The 18,730-nt window shown below is 44.2% G+C and overlaps 1 protein-coding gene across 9 annotated transcripts in view; it reads right to left on the bottom strand.

Moving 5' to 3' along the window:
* Positions 1 to 18,730, bottom strand: part of LOC101167997 (sodium channel protein type 5 subunit alpha) — a 254,888-nt gene that overhangs the window by 196,302 nt on the left and 39,856 nt on the right. For all 9 annotated transcript variants that reach the window (XM_078938898.1, XM_078938896.1, XM_078938901.1 and 6 more), the window contains exons 2-3: positions 4,306 to 4,470; positions 4,092 to 4,235 (exon numbers count right to left, since the gene is read on the bottom strand). In XM_078938898.1, coding sequence (XP_078795024.1) covers positions 4,092 to 4,235; positions 4,306 to 4,428 — 267 coding nt within the window. In that variant the 5' untranslated portion in view covers positions 4,429 to 4,470. The remainder of the gene's footprint in view (positions 1 to 4,091; positions 4,236 to 4,305; positions 4,471 to 18,730) is intronic.

Below are 18,730 nucleotides of genomic sequence, written 5' to 3'. Positions count from 1 at the left end.
CAGCGGCGCCGGATGGGCTGCCCATCTGCACCTGGGGCTGGGATCGGCCCTTCCCTGGCTCTGGGACGGGACGGGACAACCCTCTCGGGGCCCCCGGTCGCTCTGGGTGTCACCCGCTTCGGCTGCGGGGTCTGGGGTGGGGTGGGGTGGGGGGCTTGTCGGCCCTGTCCTGTGGGGGGGCGTTCTGGGGGGGAGGGGGGGCCCATTATTAGTACGGGTCGGGGGGGCTAGCGGGTCGGGGTCTCCGCTGAGGCAATCAGTGGTTACCTCGGCCGGTTGGCCTCCTCGGTCCCGTCGAGGCCTGACCAGAGCTCTTCTAGGGCCGGCGTCTGGGGGTGGGGGCCTGGGCTTGCTCCGGGGGGGGGCGACGCTTTCTGGCTCCTCTCTCTCTGTGTGGGGTGGGTGGTGCCGGGCCTGGGGTGTCGGCGCCTCCGGGGGTGGGCCCCTGGGCTGGGTGGCCCTGGCCCCTTTTGCTGGGGGTGGGCTGGGGGACGGCTGTTTGACCACCGGGGGACAGTCTACCAGCTGTCCCCAACTTACCCCCTTCCTTATATAACCTCATATTAGGGTGAGGGGGTGGGGGGTTTAGCCTGCGATGCGCCTTGGGGGGGGGCTACTTGGGAGTGGCCCCCCTCCTATGGTTGCCGTATGGAGTGGGCCCCCCCTCTTTCGGTTTTATTTGCACCTTAGACACGTAGGGTCCTTGGTAGGGGGGGTGCTTGGACATCACTGCCAGCAAGCAGCAGATGTCCTCCTGGCACCCTACCCGCCAATTTTAACCGCACCTTAGACATTTAGGGCCCCTTGGTGTGGAGGGTGAGGGGACATCACTGTGAGTAATCAGGAGATGTCCCCTTAGTGCCCTACTCGCCAATTTTAACTGCACCCCCCTTAGTACACACACCCCTCCCCCTTCAATATATACATTCAAACATAAACACACACACATGCACACAAACACCCTCTCAAACACCCATACACGCACACACATTTTACAAGGAAGGTGGGACCTGGGTCCATCTGTCCCCTACCCCGTCCCTGGTGGGGGGTGTGGGCCCCTTGGCGATGGCGGCCGTGTCCCTTGGGTGCCGGCTCCCTGGGCCCGGCGGTGCTCTCTCCGCACGGTGGGGGGGTTCATATTACACCTGAGCCGGGGGTGTTCGTGTCCCTGGGGGGTGGGTCCTGGTCCTTGCCCCTGGGCGCTGGGCCCCGCCAAACTTCCAACATGGCCGAGCCTGGTCGGGCCATATTTATAACATCCCTTATGGGCCGCCCTTTTTTCCCCGGGGTTCCCCCCTCCTGGGCGGGGGCGGCGGGCCCCTGCCTTGCTCCTACCTGGACCAACCGTGGGCCGGGTGGGTGGCTGCCTGGAGTGCGGAGCGGGTCTCCCTTGGGGGGTCCTGGCTCGTACCTGGGGTCGGGGCGGGGGGATGCCCGGAACTCCTGGGTGGTGGTGCTCGTCTGGGGCTGTGGGCGTCCCTCTCCGGTGGGGCCCTGCGTTGGGCTCTTCCGGCGCGGCGGGGGGCTGCTTTCCTGGCTGGGCTGGGGCGGCGCTCTCTTTCCCTCTGCGCCTCCCTGCTCTCTGGCTCTGGGGGCCTCGCGGCGGTCCTGCTGGCCCTGGCCTGGGTGGCGGTCTTGGTCGCCCGGGGGGCGGTTGTTCCCTGCCTGTTCCCGTGTGGCGCTGGGGGATTTCCGGCTGCCGCTGCTGCTGCGGCGGGGGTATGGGTGTAGGGGTGGCTGGGCGCTCCTCCTCCTTCTTTTCACATTCCACCATCCATTTTAGAAGAACATAAACACTCACCTGAGCACAGGTGTTAGCTCACCTTTGCACTAATAGTTTGCATGATTGAATGAATGAAAGATTTCACACTAGTTGGTTTAAAGGCATAAGTATGCGTTCGTGAACACTATCTGTTTTGTGTGCATGTTGACATGTGGACATTTCTGCGGCTAGCAGGTGTGTTGATAATATTTGAGTGTGTGTGAACAGGCCCCGCCCTTTTTGTACTACATTTGAACCGTACCGTAACGATAAACAACCAGTAAACCTGCCTGCTCTATGCTGCTTCATGGTCTTACCCCCCTTCCCCTCCTATTATCACCCTCCTACCCCCCCCTCTCTCTAACGTCCCTCTCTCTTGTTCCCCTCTTTCCTTTTCCGTCCGGTCCAACACCAAAGATTTTCAAACATGATTGAAATTAATAAAGTTTGGCCTCAATTACAAAAGGGGTTTATTCAGACATACCTTTGGTTTGTCTGAAGATGAATAACCCCTCTTGTTAGAATAAAATATGTCCAACACAAGAGGCCCTCAGCTCTCATCTGTTTGCCTAGCTGTTGGACAGGACAAGTTAAAAAAAAAAAAAAAAAAAAAAAAAAAAAAATAACACAGGTATCAGACATTTATTATGCTTTCATTCAAATTAATTCAATAAAGTAGGTGTAACTTTGGTGCTGCTGTTCGATCGGCACCGCAAGGGATTGTGGGATACCATTCCCTTTGCCTGTGTTTGGGTTTAAGTGTGGGTTTTGTCTAAATATGTTGAGTTGTAGCTGTTTTACTGTGATATGTTGTCTTGTTTTTTTTTAATTCTTTCTGCACCATGAGTGAGAGGAAGAGAGAGGATGAACATCGACCGGCGAAGCATTTCTTCTGAACAGTTTTCACCATTCTAAGTAACCAACCAACTTTTACATTCAGGATTGATGACTGTTTTAGAAACGAAAGCACTCATTCATGAAATCCCTGCATTTTTTAAATAAGATAAAAGCCTTACCTGACACTATTCCTTTAACCCTTGTGCTATCTTAGATGACCCCCCCCCCCTTACTTTGACGTGTTATTCCTACCATGACAAAGGTGGATAAAGGTGGAAAGATTTCATGGACACCAGTGAAGATCACAAATCATTGAAGAAAAAAGCTCAGCGCACTGTCTAGTGGGTGTAGATGACCCAACTCCCAATGTTAAGGTGCCTAGGATAGCACAACTGTTACACAGCACCATTAGACTCAGTGGTTACTCCACACTGCCTTTGTTGCCCCTGTGAAAAGCCCAGTAACTCTCAAGAAATCCCTTAAAGCATCATATACTGTATGAGAGTCCACCATTGGGCAGCCCTGCCTTTAGCATACTAACTTTGACCTTATTGTAGTCATGAATCAATGGTGTTGAAGGCATCCTGCCAGACAGTGGGACAGCTGTTTAGATGGGATGTAACCCCACCCAGACCACGAAACCAAGACCAAGTCATTTTGTCCAAGGGTAGCTCCAGAGTCACCATAGCATGAACACTCATGCTAAAAAGTGGGAACAATTCTGCATGAAGGGAGGGGGCGTGGGGGCGGACAGTTTGATGCAGAAACAATCGTTTTTCTCAACACCGATAAGAAACAAAAATCCAACAATTACTTTTTGTAAAAAAAGAAAATAAATAAGACTCCCTCATCCCACTGTATATTCCTGTAGAGATGATTTCCAGTGTTACAGGAACCGAAAACTCAGAGGACCTGTCATGTACTAACAGCATCAACATGCTCTTTAACACTGGAACCCACAATATTTGACATGCCGTAACTCTTGGACCGTTTACCCAAAAACAGTGAATCAGTTGATTCGGATGCAGAGAAAAGTGTCTTTTTATGTCGCCTGTGCACCAATAGCCAAGACATTATTAACGTAAAGTGTTGCACATCAGCGCTGTGCTGTTTTTTTCTTCGTCGGAATCGGCTAGAGTTCCATTAATTGCGTAAACGGTTGAAGTTTCAGAAGTCAAAATAATGTCAACACTTAAGCTGAAGATCTGATGTTAAAGGGTGAAGAAGGCACTGCAGCGGCATACTTCCTGAAGATGGTGAACAAACACCTGAAATGTCCCACAAATTCTCTGCTCTGGATCTTTGGGGTAAAACCTCAAACCAATTCAAGGACTTAAAAGTCTATCAGAACCCACGATATCAAAAAACACTCTACTACAGTGAACTGTTATGTACGCATTGGCACAGTGTGTGTCTGTGTGTTTGTGTCCGTTTCAGTGTGTATGTGTGGTTGATGTCTAATCTTTGAAACCTCCCGTGAGCGCAGACCTACCCTCTTGTCTTTGAAGTAGAACGGGTCGATGTCTTCCAGGGGAACGCCCAACAGATGAGGAGGGATGTCAGCGAAGATGCGTGGCAGCTGTTTCCCCGCCTCCAGGTCAGGCCGGGGTCTGGGGAGCTCCACATCGCCCAGGTCCTGTGCACACAAGCATCCAGAGCATGACGCAGCGCCTCTGTGGAACAGGCTGAGGAGGCTGTGCACGTACCTCCTGGTAATGTTTTTTGCGTCGGGCCTCCTCCTGGGCGATGCGCTGCTCGATGGCCGCCAGGGAGTCCGGCGTGAAGCGCTGAAAGCTCTCTGGTCCCATTGGAAACACACAGCCAGCCATCTTCTCATCCTGATCCTGCTGCTGACTGGCCCGGTATACCAGCTGCAGACACAGAGGAGACGCCTTTAATCACTCCTCCCTTCAACTTTCCGCTGTTTTCCAACAGTTTTTGTGTCATAATTGAGTCTCCCGTTGATTGAGCCTCACTCCGAATGCCCTTCAACAGCACGGCTGCTGCGAACAGTCTTTAGCAGCACTGATGAAGCCAACAAATCTGAGACAAGAACTTCTACAGGAACACTTTCTCCTAAAACTGCTGCATTTCTGACAGCAGAGCAGGAGTTTCAGGGTTGTAAACATGCTTTTCTGGTGTGTAGTTCCTTCATTAAGTCCATGACCACATCTCCTCTCTTTTCAAGATGCAATCAGCCACGCATGGCAAACCAAAGCAGTGTGGAAAACAAACCTTTCTCATTCATTAATGGTGGGTACAATGACAGAATCAAAAAAACTAACCGCATGTGTTGCAAAAACACCTGCTAAAGAGTTTCCAGACAGGCTTCTATGTGAGACACAGCATTTCCAGCATGTCCTGTGTCTGTCTGACAAGCAACCAAAACAGCGAACAATATCGTCGCTATCCCGCCGTACAGTTTAGATCCAGATTCCAGCTCAGACGAGAAAAAAAAAGATGTTCAGGGATCTTATGTCTGCAATGCATCAGAATGGAGCAGAGCGGGGAGAGAGCCTCCTCTCGATTGTACGACATTCAACAACATTTCAAACGATGTTTTTTTTTGTCTGATCATGATTCAAAGTAATAAAGAAATACTCAGAAATGCAGTTTGAAGCTTAATTTTCCTTATTCGTGTCCTCCACCATGAGAAAAACGCCACAAGAAGACGATAAAAGCACCAAAAACAGATTTTTCATTGAAGTGGGACTTTTAGGATCATTTTGTTTAGATTACTTTAAAATGGAAGGAATGGTTTCCTTCAAATAAAAGAATTCTTCCGTGCTGGTCGTCATGTTTTGGATTGGTCAAGTTCAATAAGAGCGTGACAGGATGAAAACCAGCCGGGTCTGTACGCAGAATCCGCCTGTTCAAACAACCTGTTGAGTGCACTCCTCCTCCACCGTGAGTCATGCCGTGGGGAGGGTTTGATTCGAGTGTTTAAAGTGTCATGATGGAGCTGCGGTTAAACTGCTTCTCCGCTCGCAGAATGATTGCGTCCTCTGAGGCAGGGGCTCGCCACCCTGGACTTTCATGGCTTCACTCAGCTTCTCATTAAGCGCTGCTCAGTCAGAAACAGCAGCAATCAGCCTGAGAAGCTCTGCAGCCGGATGGAGCTCCGTCTCCTCCAAACTTCACATTCATCAGCGCGGAGATGCTGCTGTGTCAGTCCGCGTCCTCAGGGCACACAGACTTATGCTAACTGTCTGAGTGTGGTTAGCTATTATGGGATGTCCTGTAACGTGTGATCTCACAAGTCTCATAACTGTCAGAAATGGGATGATCGAGTATGAAGTCACGGTTAGAGAGAGTGACAACATGATTACGAGGAGTTTAGTGTGTGTGAGTGTGTGTGTGGGGGTGTGTGTGTGTCATAGAAACCTGTAATTCTACATAAACAACCCCCCCCCCCCCCACACACACACACACACACACACACACAAAGACCTGCTGTACAATCTCTGCTGATGAGCTGCTTGTTTAGTCCAGATGAACACACAACAAAGTTGTGACAAAGAAAGGTATCAAGCTTATAAATAAAAAATATCCCCATTGCTTTTTGCTTTAGAGTGTTTGAAGGAAGTTATAGTTTTTCTAATGTAAAGTCCGCAATGTGTCTTCAAAGAAAATCTGTCCTTGTGAGAACTGAGCACTCAAGTTAGCTTTTCATGGGATTTTTTTGTTTTGTTTTGTTGTAATTAAGTTCTATTTCATTTTTTTCCCCATCACACAGTTTAAGTTAACAATTCAAAGCTGTTTTTATCTCAGCATTTATGAGTCTCTGCTGTTCCGGTTCTCTGTTTTTGATCCCTTTTTTTCAATGGTTTTGTCATGTGCAAGTTTATTTACTCAACCATTGAGTTCTGCCACAGGCATGGTCTCCTGCAAATGGAGTCCTTCACCAGCGGTTCTGAATAGTCATGTTGCTTGCTGCTTAAAGAGGTAGGGGCATGAGTCACATGACAAATGGAAGGTCTGGTTTCAATCAGTCGGACAGAAAGAAAAAAGCACAGGAACAGTGGTATTGACTGAGGATGATGCCACAGACCGACGGCTGCTCCTGCAGGGGAATTAGAGCTGAAATGTGTGCAGTATTAGGGCTGCTGTGTTGCTATGATTGGCAGATAGATGTACCCATGGATGGAACATTGACTGTATGTGAGAACTGGACTGAGTAAGTGTTAAGTGTGACATCATCAAACGAAAAATGGCTTACTTCTGAATTCAACTCAATGGCGTCAATGTACCCCTCCCCCCTGATGTTGGGAACATCAGGGGGGAGGGGTCACTCAGTCCAGTTCTCATGTACAGTCAATGAGGTAGACTCCACAATTATTTTGTCCTACCTCATCAGCCATCTTTTATATGTTATGGCGTTGAACAAAGTTGACTTCAGCATGTCCGTCACATTTCAGGCTGCTTTTTTAGGCAACTCTTCAGTTGGCTCAAAATGACAGTCATTACAGTGTGTACGTCTACAAAATAAATCACAGGGATTACAACAGTTTTTACATTCTCAATAGTTCTCAATAGTAAAACATTTGACAGTTCCCTCTAAACTGACTGTTGTCTGCAGACACACGCCAATAAAGGGGTTTAAAATGATTCTTTGACACCTGAGAACATTTATGCTCTTTTATTTGTTGATTTCAAAGACAAAATCGAGGAAATATCTTTCTGGAACTAACGGAAATCACCACCTGAGAGTCACTTAGAAGTATGTCATCGCGCACACAGTAATCAGCACCAAACTGCTTTGTTCAGCTCCAGGCCAAACAACAGACAAATGCATTAAATGAGTCTGCAGACTCTCAGATCTGCACATCTTCTGTTTCAGCTTGTTTTCTTCTTCACAGAAGAAGTCTTATCTGGAACAGTGTTGCATCAGTGGCCATGTGGATTTCAACATAACGCCTCTCCCCTTTTTGGAATTGTGACCTCCATAAAACTAGTACTTTAACGATAAAAAATTGAATCGCTTTCTAGTCCTACAATCCAACCAGATCGATCTGTCTGAGGCAAGATGTTACTCGAATCAAATCAACTTGTACCATTTAAAAAGACAGTTTTAAAATAAAATAAATTGAACAAATCCATCTTGGAAAATACCATTTCGAATGGTAGGCTTATTTTACTATAATATAAAAACCACCAAGTGCATCAGCGGACAACACACGTGATGTCATTAAAACAGATCTGTCCATCATTCCAGTCCAATGTGTGGACAGACTTTGAATGAAGTCATGTGACCATCCAGTGTCTAGAATGTTCTAACAATGTTCCCTTTGGATTCTTTGGATGTGGAAAAACAACTGTGGTGAACTTTAGGAAACTAAAATGTGAATGGATTTGATATTCATTCTAGTTTACTTGTTTGTTTGGACACAGATTTCATTTCCACTTGATGATCTGGAAGAAATCCAAGAATCTGGAAAACTTCACTGTTCAGTAGCAGGAATTTCTGTCTGAGTCTCACTGCTGGAAGTTTGGATGAAGATGTTCTGGATCCATTTGAGGTCAGTCAATCAGAAATGAAAATCATACATCTTCTTCCACTTTCGGCTTCTCCCATCAGGGGTCGCCACAGCGAACAAGTCGCATGGTAAACTTGGCAATGTTTTACGCCGGATGCCCTTCCTGACGCAACCTTCTCATACCGGGCTTGGAACCGGCAGAGGTAGAGAAGGGAACAGGGAGCAGCCTGGAGTTGAGCCCGGGTTTCACGGACGGAAGGCGCCGCAAACCAGCACGAGCTAAACTGGCTCCCCCCAAATGAAAATCATACATATCCTCCACAATTATTATGTCCTACCTCATCAGCCATCTTTTATATGTATATACCTAAACGTGTTACAAACACTGACATTTTTTTTGTTTTTTTTAAAGGATGGATCCAGGATCCAGTGCTCAGACTGTCCTTAAAGATGCCGGTTGGTGCACCGATGTTTTACCACACAACAGTAGGTGGCAGCGTGCATTCTCTTCACTGGTTGATCATCCACTGTTGTACCATTGTCCAAGTGAATTATTGATTTTGATTGGGTGCTGGGTGTGGATTAAAAAGTGATACTGCACGCCTAAAAAAGAAGTTCCGGTCACATAGCAGAAATGTTCTGTATCATTGCGCCGGCTTCTTTAAAATTTAGCTTCATCATCTGGACAAAAACATGCGGTTAGAGGTGAATTAATGCTTTGTTTAACCTATCGTAACGATCAGCATAGATATATCGCTTTCCTTTGCCTCTGCCGGCTCAGCCGTTACTATGACAACGCGCCACACCACGTATCAAATGGTCTGCTTTTTGTGAAAAAGCAATCTAATCTCAAAAAAGAATAACAAGAATAAAGAACTAAAAAATTGACAGAAATCTGTTTTCTCTTGTAAGTGACCATGTTATAGGTGGGACAATGTCCTTTTAAGATTCCATTTTCAGAAATGAACGGACAGCAACCGGTTCAGACTTCTACGGCAAGTGTAAATTTCTAAAATGCACACTTTGGAGGGGATTATCCCTTGCAAAAAAAAGAAAACAAGAGGTCTTGTGAGCACATAGAGAAAGGAAGTCTTTTAGACCTGGAAGTATTTCACATTTTCCACTAAGGTCTGCCATGTAGAGTAAAGCGTAGCTTTTATCCTTGAATTCTTTTTTCATTTCTCCCAACATCAGATCTTTAGAGAATCAGTACTTGACCACAATTAGCCATCACACCAGATCTATATTGCACAGAGAACTGCAACCAACCGAAAAATTTGAACAGCCCAAACCAAATTCATGTAATGACCTGTTGGCCGAAACCCTCGACCGACATCTGTGCACATCAACGAACGGTGAACAGAGTCGTATATCACTCATGCATCACGAAAGACCTAAATGTCATACATGAGCTATCGGCGGAATTGTATGTGGCGGCTGTTTGACATGGCTTTACGCGGACCTCTGCACGGTTCACCCAATCATGTCCCAGCATGGAATGGTGCGTTCACAGCACCCAAACCAGACCGTTTGTATGGTTCAGACGGCCCTGGCATCAGTAGACTTGACAGTTTACTTGAGACTTGAGATATTATGGCGGTGAGTTTGGTACAGTCTGCAGCATTAGCAACTCCAAAGCACAGTCTGACAATTGTGTCTTTTTGCTTCAATTCAATTAAATTCAATCAAATTTTATTTGTATAGCCCAACAATCGTCTCAATGGGCTTTGTTCAAAAACACTCAAATCACTATTCTGTGTTTTCAATCAATGGAAACAAAATGAAATATGAAAATAAAGCAGGTCAGCGCTTTTCTCTGTGAGGGCAAACATGCAAACACACGCCAAGTCCCAATGAAACAGTCCATAAAATCCATGCGAACCCACAGCCGTTAAACAGCTCTGATTAATTTCTAACATATTTCATCTCCCATTTTCCCATCAACTGTCCTGTAATATAAACATGAATGTGACCCACACTAGAATCTTTATTGACCAGCATAAAACATTTCCTGAACACAAAACACACATTTCGTCAGACCGTTTGACTCCATAACATGTCAGAAGATGACTTTTCTTTTTTGGAAACCAACCACAGAAACAAATGAAAATCTAAATATAAATGGACCTAAAAATGAAAATGATTTAAAAAAATATTCCTTTAAATATTGCCTTTAAAGTAAATTAAAGGAAATTATTTTTTTTAGTAAAATGACATCCAAGCAGCCTAACTTTCACCCAAAATATCTTTTACAGTAAAAAAGATTAAAAAGAGGTCCAATTAGTAATTTTTTGCCATTTTCAACCACAGAGACCAAATCACAGGACCGGTTTTCTAGAGCATTTCTGACCATTTAGTGATGCGCTGACTGTCTGTTTTCACTTCCAATAAATCATTTACTTTATTATTTTTCTACGTTGCAGACGATGGAATCACCATTTATCCTGTTGAACAAAAAAGACATCACATCAACCAATCAATACATTTTCTTTCCCTGGTCGTTGGCGCCACTTCAAATAGATTTTGTGGGATGAACAAGTCTGAAGAGGTATTCAAGAGTTTTGAGACATTTTGTGTGCTTGATGTGAACTGTGAGATGAGCAGATCCAGCTGTGACACACAAAAACGTCATGGTGGAGACGGAGACTCAGCTCTGGGGTGTTCCTCAGACTAGGAAGTGATTAAAGTATCTATCAACACTGATGATGACGAGAACAAAAACTGACGTGTCCCTGTGTGCTGCTGTACAGCAACTGCTCTTTGGAAAGAGACGGATCATTTCTGTGGGATCCTTCAGTTAGTATAAATCGTTACCTAAACAGCTGGATTATTCCTGCATCTTCATGCATATCCTTTATGATTCCCAAAATGTTTAACTTTGTTGTTTCCCAAAATGTGAACATGCGTGAGATGTGTTCATGTGAGTCCAGCCGTAAATAAGTGTTTTTGGGAGGACAATATCTAAAACCTATTTTAAAAAACAGCAACAAAAGTTTTTCAGTCAGACAACTCATGCAGTAAAGAAGATTTATTCCATATTTCTTTTAGTTTGGCATAAGGCTCCGCTTAGATCCAAAAACCAAAGATCTCCAAAGAAAACTTTGGGTTTTAAACTACCGGTACCCCTAACAGAGGTCAAAGGTGGAAGCCGGGGAGGAGGGTGGGGTGACGAACGCAGAGCTCACAGAAATGAAAGAAGAGGATTGGACCGCACCTGGACTTAAATAGGACGCTGAACAGGTGAGTTGATTAGATGGAAACGCCCACAGGGAGGAGTAACCAGGTAAACGCACTGCTTGAGCTGCTTGCCTGAAAGACTCCCAAGGTAGTTAAATTTGTGAAAGATCCTATTTAACTTTGTTGGGGGTTGTGTCCAATGATCAACAACAGGTGACTTTTCACAACAACAAAAACACAGGGTAGGGTAAACTGTTTTTAAAACTAAAAGCATAAAGGCAAACTCAAAAATGCACATAAAGGTCCAATCACATCCTGGACCTTCAAGAGTAAATGACTGAATCTAAAGTAAATGTCTTCTCATCACAAAACTTCAAATAAACTCAAGATAGCTGTGCGCTAACTGCATAACCAAAAATTGGCAATGCCAAAAATATAGTTCCGAAAAAATGATTTAAATCATATCATAGTATTGATTATTATTGCACTGGCACAGGTGGTTAACATGTCACGTATGTGATACCTGCATCACTCAGAGATTAAGTATTCTTAATAAAATATATTTTGTAAACTGTAGACATCAGTATGAAATCCAACTCTGCTATGGTACATCAGCAACAGCTACAACAAAATAACAGTTATTCAACTTTACTTATGCAAAACCTGAACTTATCACTGCCAGAATAATTAAAAATAAGATCAAAAACACAATAAGTTAAAACAATTAAATTAAAAATTCCTAATCAATGTGGTGTATGCTATTGCAGGCTGCTGTGCAGCTGTTTTTCTATGAGTGACTTGTGTTGTAGGAATTTAACCCTTGTGCTATCCTTGGCACTTGGGTCATCTAGACCCACTAGACAGTGTTCTGAACCTTTTTTCTTCAATGATTTGTGATCTTCACTGGTGTCCATGGATTACATGAAATCTTTCCACCTTTATCATGGTAGGGAGAACACGTCAATGTAATGGGGGGGGTCATCTAAGATAACACAAGGGTTAAGGAGCCTTCACAACGTCACTGGTGTCGGAATGCTTTATTGGTTTCCTGGGTAGCATGCTTCAAGTGTTTGAATATTAAAGCTTTTTATGAAAACTAAACTTCCTGCAATTAGGCCCTCAGTGTTCACCATCACAATAGAGGCCAAAAGAGAAAAAATACAAAAAAAACTAATGCATCATCTCCCCATCTATTGTAAAAGTATTTCCAGTGGTCTCTTAATAATAATTATGCCGTTTTTAGCAAAACTTTAAAAACTGTTGTTTTCTAGGACAGTGTTTTTCAACCTTTTTTGAGCCATGGCACACTTTAACCTTGACAAAAATCCCGTGGCACACCAGCATCCAAAAATTTAAAAAAAAGGAGAAACTCATAGTCTGTATTGATCTACAGCTGTCTGATTTAAGAAATAAAAAAATCTATTCATAAGAGATCAGACAAAATTTAGATCAAAGGTACAGGAAATAGATGGAAATAATTTTTCTGTTTCTTAAGCTGTCATTTCTACTAGCAGCTACATTTTCCTTTGTGCACGTTTTCAAAAAAACAGCACCTGGTGCTGCAGGACTTTAGTTTTTTTCCCCCCAATATTGTAAAAACTATTTGGGAATCGCAGTACACATGTCTCTACCTTTATTAGCAGAACAGGAATGCTTGAAACACTTCTGTTCCTAGTCTGCCTCTGTGCTCACACAGGTATGACAGTTGCATTGGTGTAAACATTTGAATGTGTTTGGGTTTTGTCTATACTTATTTCTGTACAGTTGTACATCCTACGTGTGCATGAGTGTGTGTCCAGACGGAAGTTAAAAATACAGACACTGAGGTGTGGTTGTGAACTCATCTTAATGAAAGTGGCGTGCTCTCCTCCTGCAGGAGTGCTCAGAGGATTGCTGATGATCAACCTGTGACTGACTGGTAAATGAGCGAATGATGGTGCACTAAGCTCTCCATTAGTGCTGCTCATTTTACATTTTGTCGATTTGTAAACATAGCGTGCAAACTCCAGCAGAGAGCGGTGAAGCAGACTCCACTGGAACTGAAGTTTCATCTGGTTCTGAGCAGCATCAAGCTGCTTCAGCCTTAGAGCCGGAGCTCCATAACCCCAATGAAGAGACGATGCTACAGTGGGCAGCGTGACGCAAACATGCAGCTTCACTTCTGCAGCTCAGAGCAGAGCTCAGAAACTTCTCCTGCTGCAACTTTGCAGTCCTCTCGTATGGTGTCATGGAGGATGCCGATGGGGGGCTGCGCAGCCGCTTGATCGGCATTAGTCAGGATCAATCCCATCAGCACTTGCTGCTCTTCTGTAAAAGCAGAGTGGCCTGTCACTGTGTAGTGATGGAGAGCCAAAACGCTCAGAACCCCCCCCCCCCCACACACACACACACACACAGACACACACACCACCACCACCACCAAAAGAAGGACACTGCTGTCCAGCAGCCGCAGCAGTGAATATGCAGCACCCTCAATTCAATTAGGCTGAGAGAAGAAAACACATTTTGTCACAGCCCTGCTGCGATCTCAGCCGCTGCCCAGCTAAGGACATGATTCACTGACGTCAGGCAGAGCGCCAAGCTGATCTGGCAGAGGGCCTCGGGGGCCGTTTGGCTTCAGGATGGGGAAGGAGGTGGTGAAGATCGAGGGTGACCCTGACATGCAGACGCCTCTGGGCGTCACGTCCAAGCTGCCTGCTGGATGACGAACTCAAACCTCAACAGACACTTCAAAGCGACCTTTTGGGAAGGCGCAGAGCTCCACATGTGATGACATTTCTGTTTTAATGCACGCTGTAAAGCAAAGTCTTTAGACTGCATTATTGAAAGTCAACATTTAGGACGTTCTCAATAATAAAGCTGCTGCATTCATTCACACGGGCAGGTTTGGTCCTGGCCTGAGCTGGTTTCCTCTGATAGATGTCTTGCTCACCTTTACTCTATCTCATCCTCTTGAGAAATTCTGCTAATTTTCAGAGGAACTTTGGTGCAGTTTGCTTCAGCGTGTCAGCAGATTAACTTTCCACAGCGCAAAGACACAACCAGATCTCTAAGTCTAACCACTAGAAAAAAAATTGACGATGTGAATCTGAAAGAAGAGGAATCGTGAAAAGTTCAAATGTCTGCTGACTGACCGTAGTTTAGTGAGAAGCTACTTCTTTTTACATGATGGTCAGAGGATGAGTGACTAGCCACTTTTCCTATTTCTTCTCTGGTCTTGTCAGAACCGTTCCCACACTGAGCAGCTGTTGGAACGGTGATTTTTCCAGGAAGTCTGTTCTGCTTTTGCCTTTGGTTCTCTCCTGAGTGAATCAACACACTTTCGCCCTGTGTGTGAAAGTAAACCAGACGTAAGAAGGAGCAGCTATCAGCATCTTCCCAACAGTCCATGGGGCCCTTAAATTTTCAACGATGATTTTGAGTCTTCATAACTACGTGAAAAAGAGTAACATTTCATTTTCATGCATTTAGAGACCCACTCTGATGAAAATTATGTTTTGGTGTTTTTGACATGTACTTGTAGAATTTCTTTTAATGATGGAGGACATATATAAAAAAGATTACGGTGATCATAAGATTGTATTTCTAAGTATTTTTTATCCAAATGGTTGGACCATTTGGATCAGGACCTTAAAAATAGTTTGTATTTGTAACGTAGAAATTGTGCTGGGCGGGTCACCAGCTCCTTGCTCTGCTCCATTCTGATCATCCACTGTCAGACAAATAGATCCATGAACGTCTTTGTTTTCCACGTCTGAGCTGGAATCTGGATCTAAGCTGTACGGCTGGACAGCTCCAGTATTGCTTGCCGTTATTGTTGCTCCGGTAATGTTAGGTTGGGGATGTGAGGGGCTGTAAGCTAGTGGGAGAGAGTTTAAACAGAGAGCAACAGGGAAGGGAATGGGGGGGGGGGGGGGGATTGCTCCTTGCCAACAGTTCTGCCCACAACTCAGAGGTGAGTTCCTGATGAACTCCTGCTGCTCTGCAGAAACTATGTCCTGGAAAACCACATGTTTTTAGGTTTTCTCTAAAAATGACCAACAGAATTAAAAGACCACGGCCAACACTTATGAAGATAGATGAAAAGATGATCAGGGTGGGACTTGCAGATTTGGTTTACAAAACTGTTTTTAAATGCCACGTGTCGCCTCTTATCTGCACCATAATCAGACCTGGGTCACATCCTGACCAAATTTAAGTGAAACATCCCTTTTTTTGGTGTAACAGAATAAAACATGAAAAAACGTTTAATTAACAAAAACTGAATAGGTTAAAAAATAATAATAAAAATAAAAAAATTGAGAGCAAACTAATGTAGACGCAGCTGATTGGTGGCAGGGATGTGAGGAACAAACTCATTGGAGGTGGGATCAGACTCCACGAGCTGCTGAGTTATAAACACTACCATTAGTTTTTTGTCTGATGAGTGCAAACCAGCCTCAGCCAACTCTCTGCGTTTGTCTGATTTATTGAGCCATAAACTGGATAAGACCCAACTGTTAAGGACAAATTGTCTTTTAGTCTCTGCTCCTCTCTGAAAGTGTTACTCTTCACTCTTCCATAAAGCCCAGAGCTTGTGATCTTGCAGGTTTTTATGACGAGGCTCTCCTCCTTCCTTTCTTCCTGTCCTCAGACGTTTGGCTCTGAACTCCCTGCGTCCGGCCCGTCACAGAGAGTTGGATCATTCTGCTGCTGAAGGTGCTTTCCTGCTTCTCAGCAGGGCTGACTGATTGTCCCTGACTGCCAGTAGTTGCTTCTTTGTGCTTTGTTGCTGCTCGAGCTGCAGACGGTCCAGACCGGCTCTCCCACATTGAGCCAACCTGACTCAGGGGCTGAGCCAAGTCCTCTGGGCTGGCCCGCTCTGGCATCAATGACTTCACCTCACAGGCCGGTGTGTGGCTCTCTTTGTGTTAGCGTCAAGCCTTCCCCGTTGTTTCTACCTGTGCCTTGTTTCTGAGTCATCTTTGAGGGAGGAAGGGAGCCTTGGCTGCATATTCAGCCCCATCGATCATGTGATGAGTTTCTAAAAAAAATACATCACCGATGTGTTTTTTTCAATCTGAGATCTGATTTCAACCTGGAATTACACTGACTGGTTGTTATTGTCGTAAATTCAATCAGAGAAGTGTACATTTAAGTTTACTTCAACATTTGCCAGGAGACAGATTTTTCACTTGATTAACAGTAGCTGCGCTTCCATTGCGCACATATGTAAAACTTTAGCAAAATTCTAGATGCAATTTTGCAAAAACATAGTTTCAATTAAATCATAAGTGTGTGAATAAACACAAACCAACTCACGTGCAATAACATGGGGACGGATGTGAACAATGATTTCCAACAGATACATTCAGATTTCTGCCACGGCACTAGCGCTCATCATCAACTATCAAAAAAGACGTTGGCGTATATGGAGCGGCGAGCTCCTCACACGTGGGAGCGGCAACGGAGGAGCCATTTTGGGAAATGGTGTTTAACAGAGAAGCTGTGGATCCAACTATTCTGCATGACACGCTCAACTTTTGATGAGCTGTGTGATGCTGTGGGACGTCTTGTGGCGCCCGCTGTGCCGCGTCCACGACCGCCAGTTTCTAACAAGAAGCGCATTGCCATCTGGCAGTTGGTCACGTGACTTCATTCATTTGAAAAAAGTGTTTCCATTGCAGTTTTGCAAAGTATGCTCATCCTCCATATGTCTCATTGTGTCCAGTCCTCAAAAACCAACTTCTCTAAACGCATAAACTCTTGTTTGCAAATGCAAAAGCCAGTTTTTGATTGAAAATCCAATTAGCGTAATTTCATAGTCAATGAAAACACAGCTATTGATGTTATAGATATCAACACAGCTTACATTTTAACCCACATGCCAGCTTAGTGCTTGACTTACTTTTAGTGTACTTCTAAATTTTAATTTGTCGTTACATCTATGTTTATATTTTAATTTACATCTAAAAAATTTAAATTGACCTTTTCAGTTTATGTCCCAGCTTTCATTCTGTTGTAATTAATATCATTTGGTTTTTTTTAATCTTAGTTTACATGCTAATTTTTTGTTTACTTCTTGGTCACTGTAATTTAACACATAAACTCAGCTAATTTTTAAAAATAAAAATAAAAAACAAAAGTCTCAGCTTTTTTTTTTAACATCTATGTTCAATTTTTGGTTTAAATCACAGTTTATGTGTTAAATTACAGTACAGACCAAAAGAGAAGGTGTGTCCAAACTTTTGATCTGTACTGGATATCTTAGTCTTAACTTACTTCTTAGTTTATGTCTTATCTTAAATCTTATTTTTGCAATCTAGTTTATATCATATGTTAAATTTTAATTAGCATCTTAGCTTTTATCCTATGTTACATCTAAGTTTACATTGTAGTTTATTTAACAGCGTTAAGCCTTAGGCTCACGCCCGCTCGGGCACTGCAGGTTTTGGGTTGTCCAGACCCGTGAAGGTTCGTAGAGAGGATCTAAAAGGGAGTGCATGTAAAGAGTGTGTCTTGCAGTTCTCCCGAGGCTCGTACGGCCTCCTTAACCCATGTGCTATCTTATGGGGTCCAGATGACCCCCCCCCTTCCATTGACGTGTTCTCCCTACCATGACAAAGGTGGATAAAGGTGGAAAGATTTCATGTAATCCATGGACACCAGTGAAGATCACAAATCATTGAAGAAAAAAGGTTCAGAGCACTGTCTAGTGGGTCTAGATGACCCAACTCCCAATGTTAAAGTTCCTAGGATAGCACAAGGGACGTCATGGAAATGGAGCGTACCAATCGTGGTGTGTGTGGTAAGTGTATCGTGAAGGATTTGTAAGGATAATGTAGGTTACACACACTTATGATGTATGAGTGATCCTGTTGTACAGTGCATTTGTGCCACACTCTAATTGTTAGTAAGGTGTGAGTACTGGCTCTTTACTGACAGGCACAAATGCTGCACACATGGGGTGAACGTCCTGTAGGACGAGCTCAAAACTACACTCTGAATGTTTAATTTCCTCAAATCTAGCTGAAAGTCAGAGAGTGTTTTGTAAGGTTGAAAAGAAGTTCTCTTGATGGTGTTTCTGGTTTATGTTGTCTCAGGAAGTGCTGTCTGCTGACGATCCTCTCCAACACACACACACACACACAAACACACATGCACTAAGCCACTCCCATATATATGAGCACACGCTTACAGAGAGGTATCAGTTCATGTTCTGGTCAAGGTTGAAGTGCAGATAAGGCGTGTTATGGCGGCACAGTGAAACATTGAAAGGAAAGCGGATCCTTTATTAAAAACAAAACAACCTGTTTCCTAATTGAAGATTTCCACTTAAACAAACCAACTTGAAAAGGTTCATCACCTCCGGACTCCTCTTGCCCTTGAGTCTTCCAGTTTTTCCTCCATTTTTTTCCTGATTTATTTTTCTTCTCTCACACCATTTCCTCTAATTTAATATTTCTTGTATTTTTTCCTCCATTTCATCCCTCCAGAC

This window comes from Oryzias latipes, chromosome 20 (assembly GCF_053564925.1).
Source record: "Oryzias latipes strain Hd-rR chromosome 20, Olatipes_Hd-rR_3.1".
Taxonomy (NCBI): Eukaryota; Metazoa; Chordata; class Actinopteri; order Beloniformes; family Adrianichthyidae; genus Oryzias; species Oryzias latipes.
The sequence above is the reverse complement of the archived record's forward strand: the minus strand, read 5'-3'. Positions and strand labels throughout refer to the sequence as shown.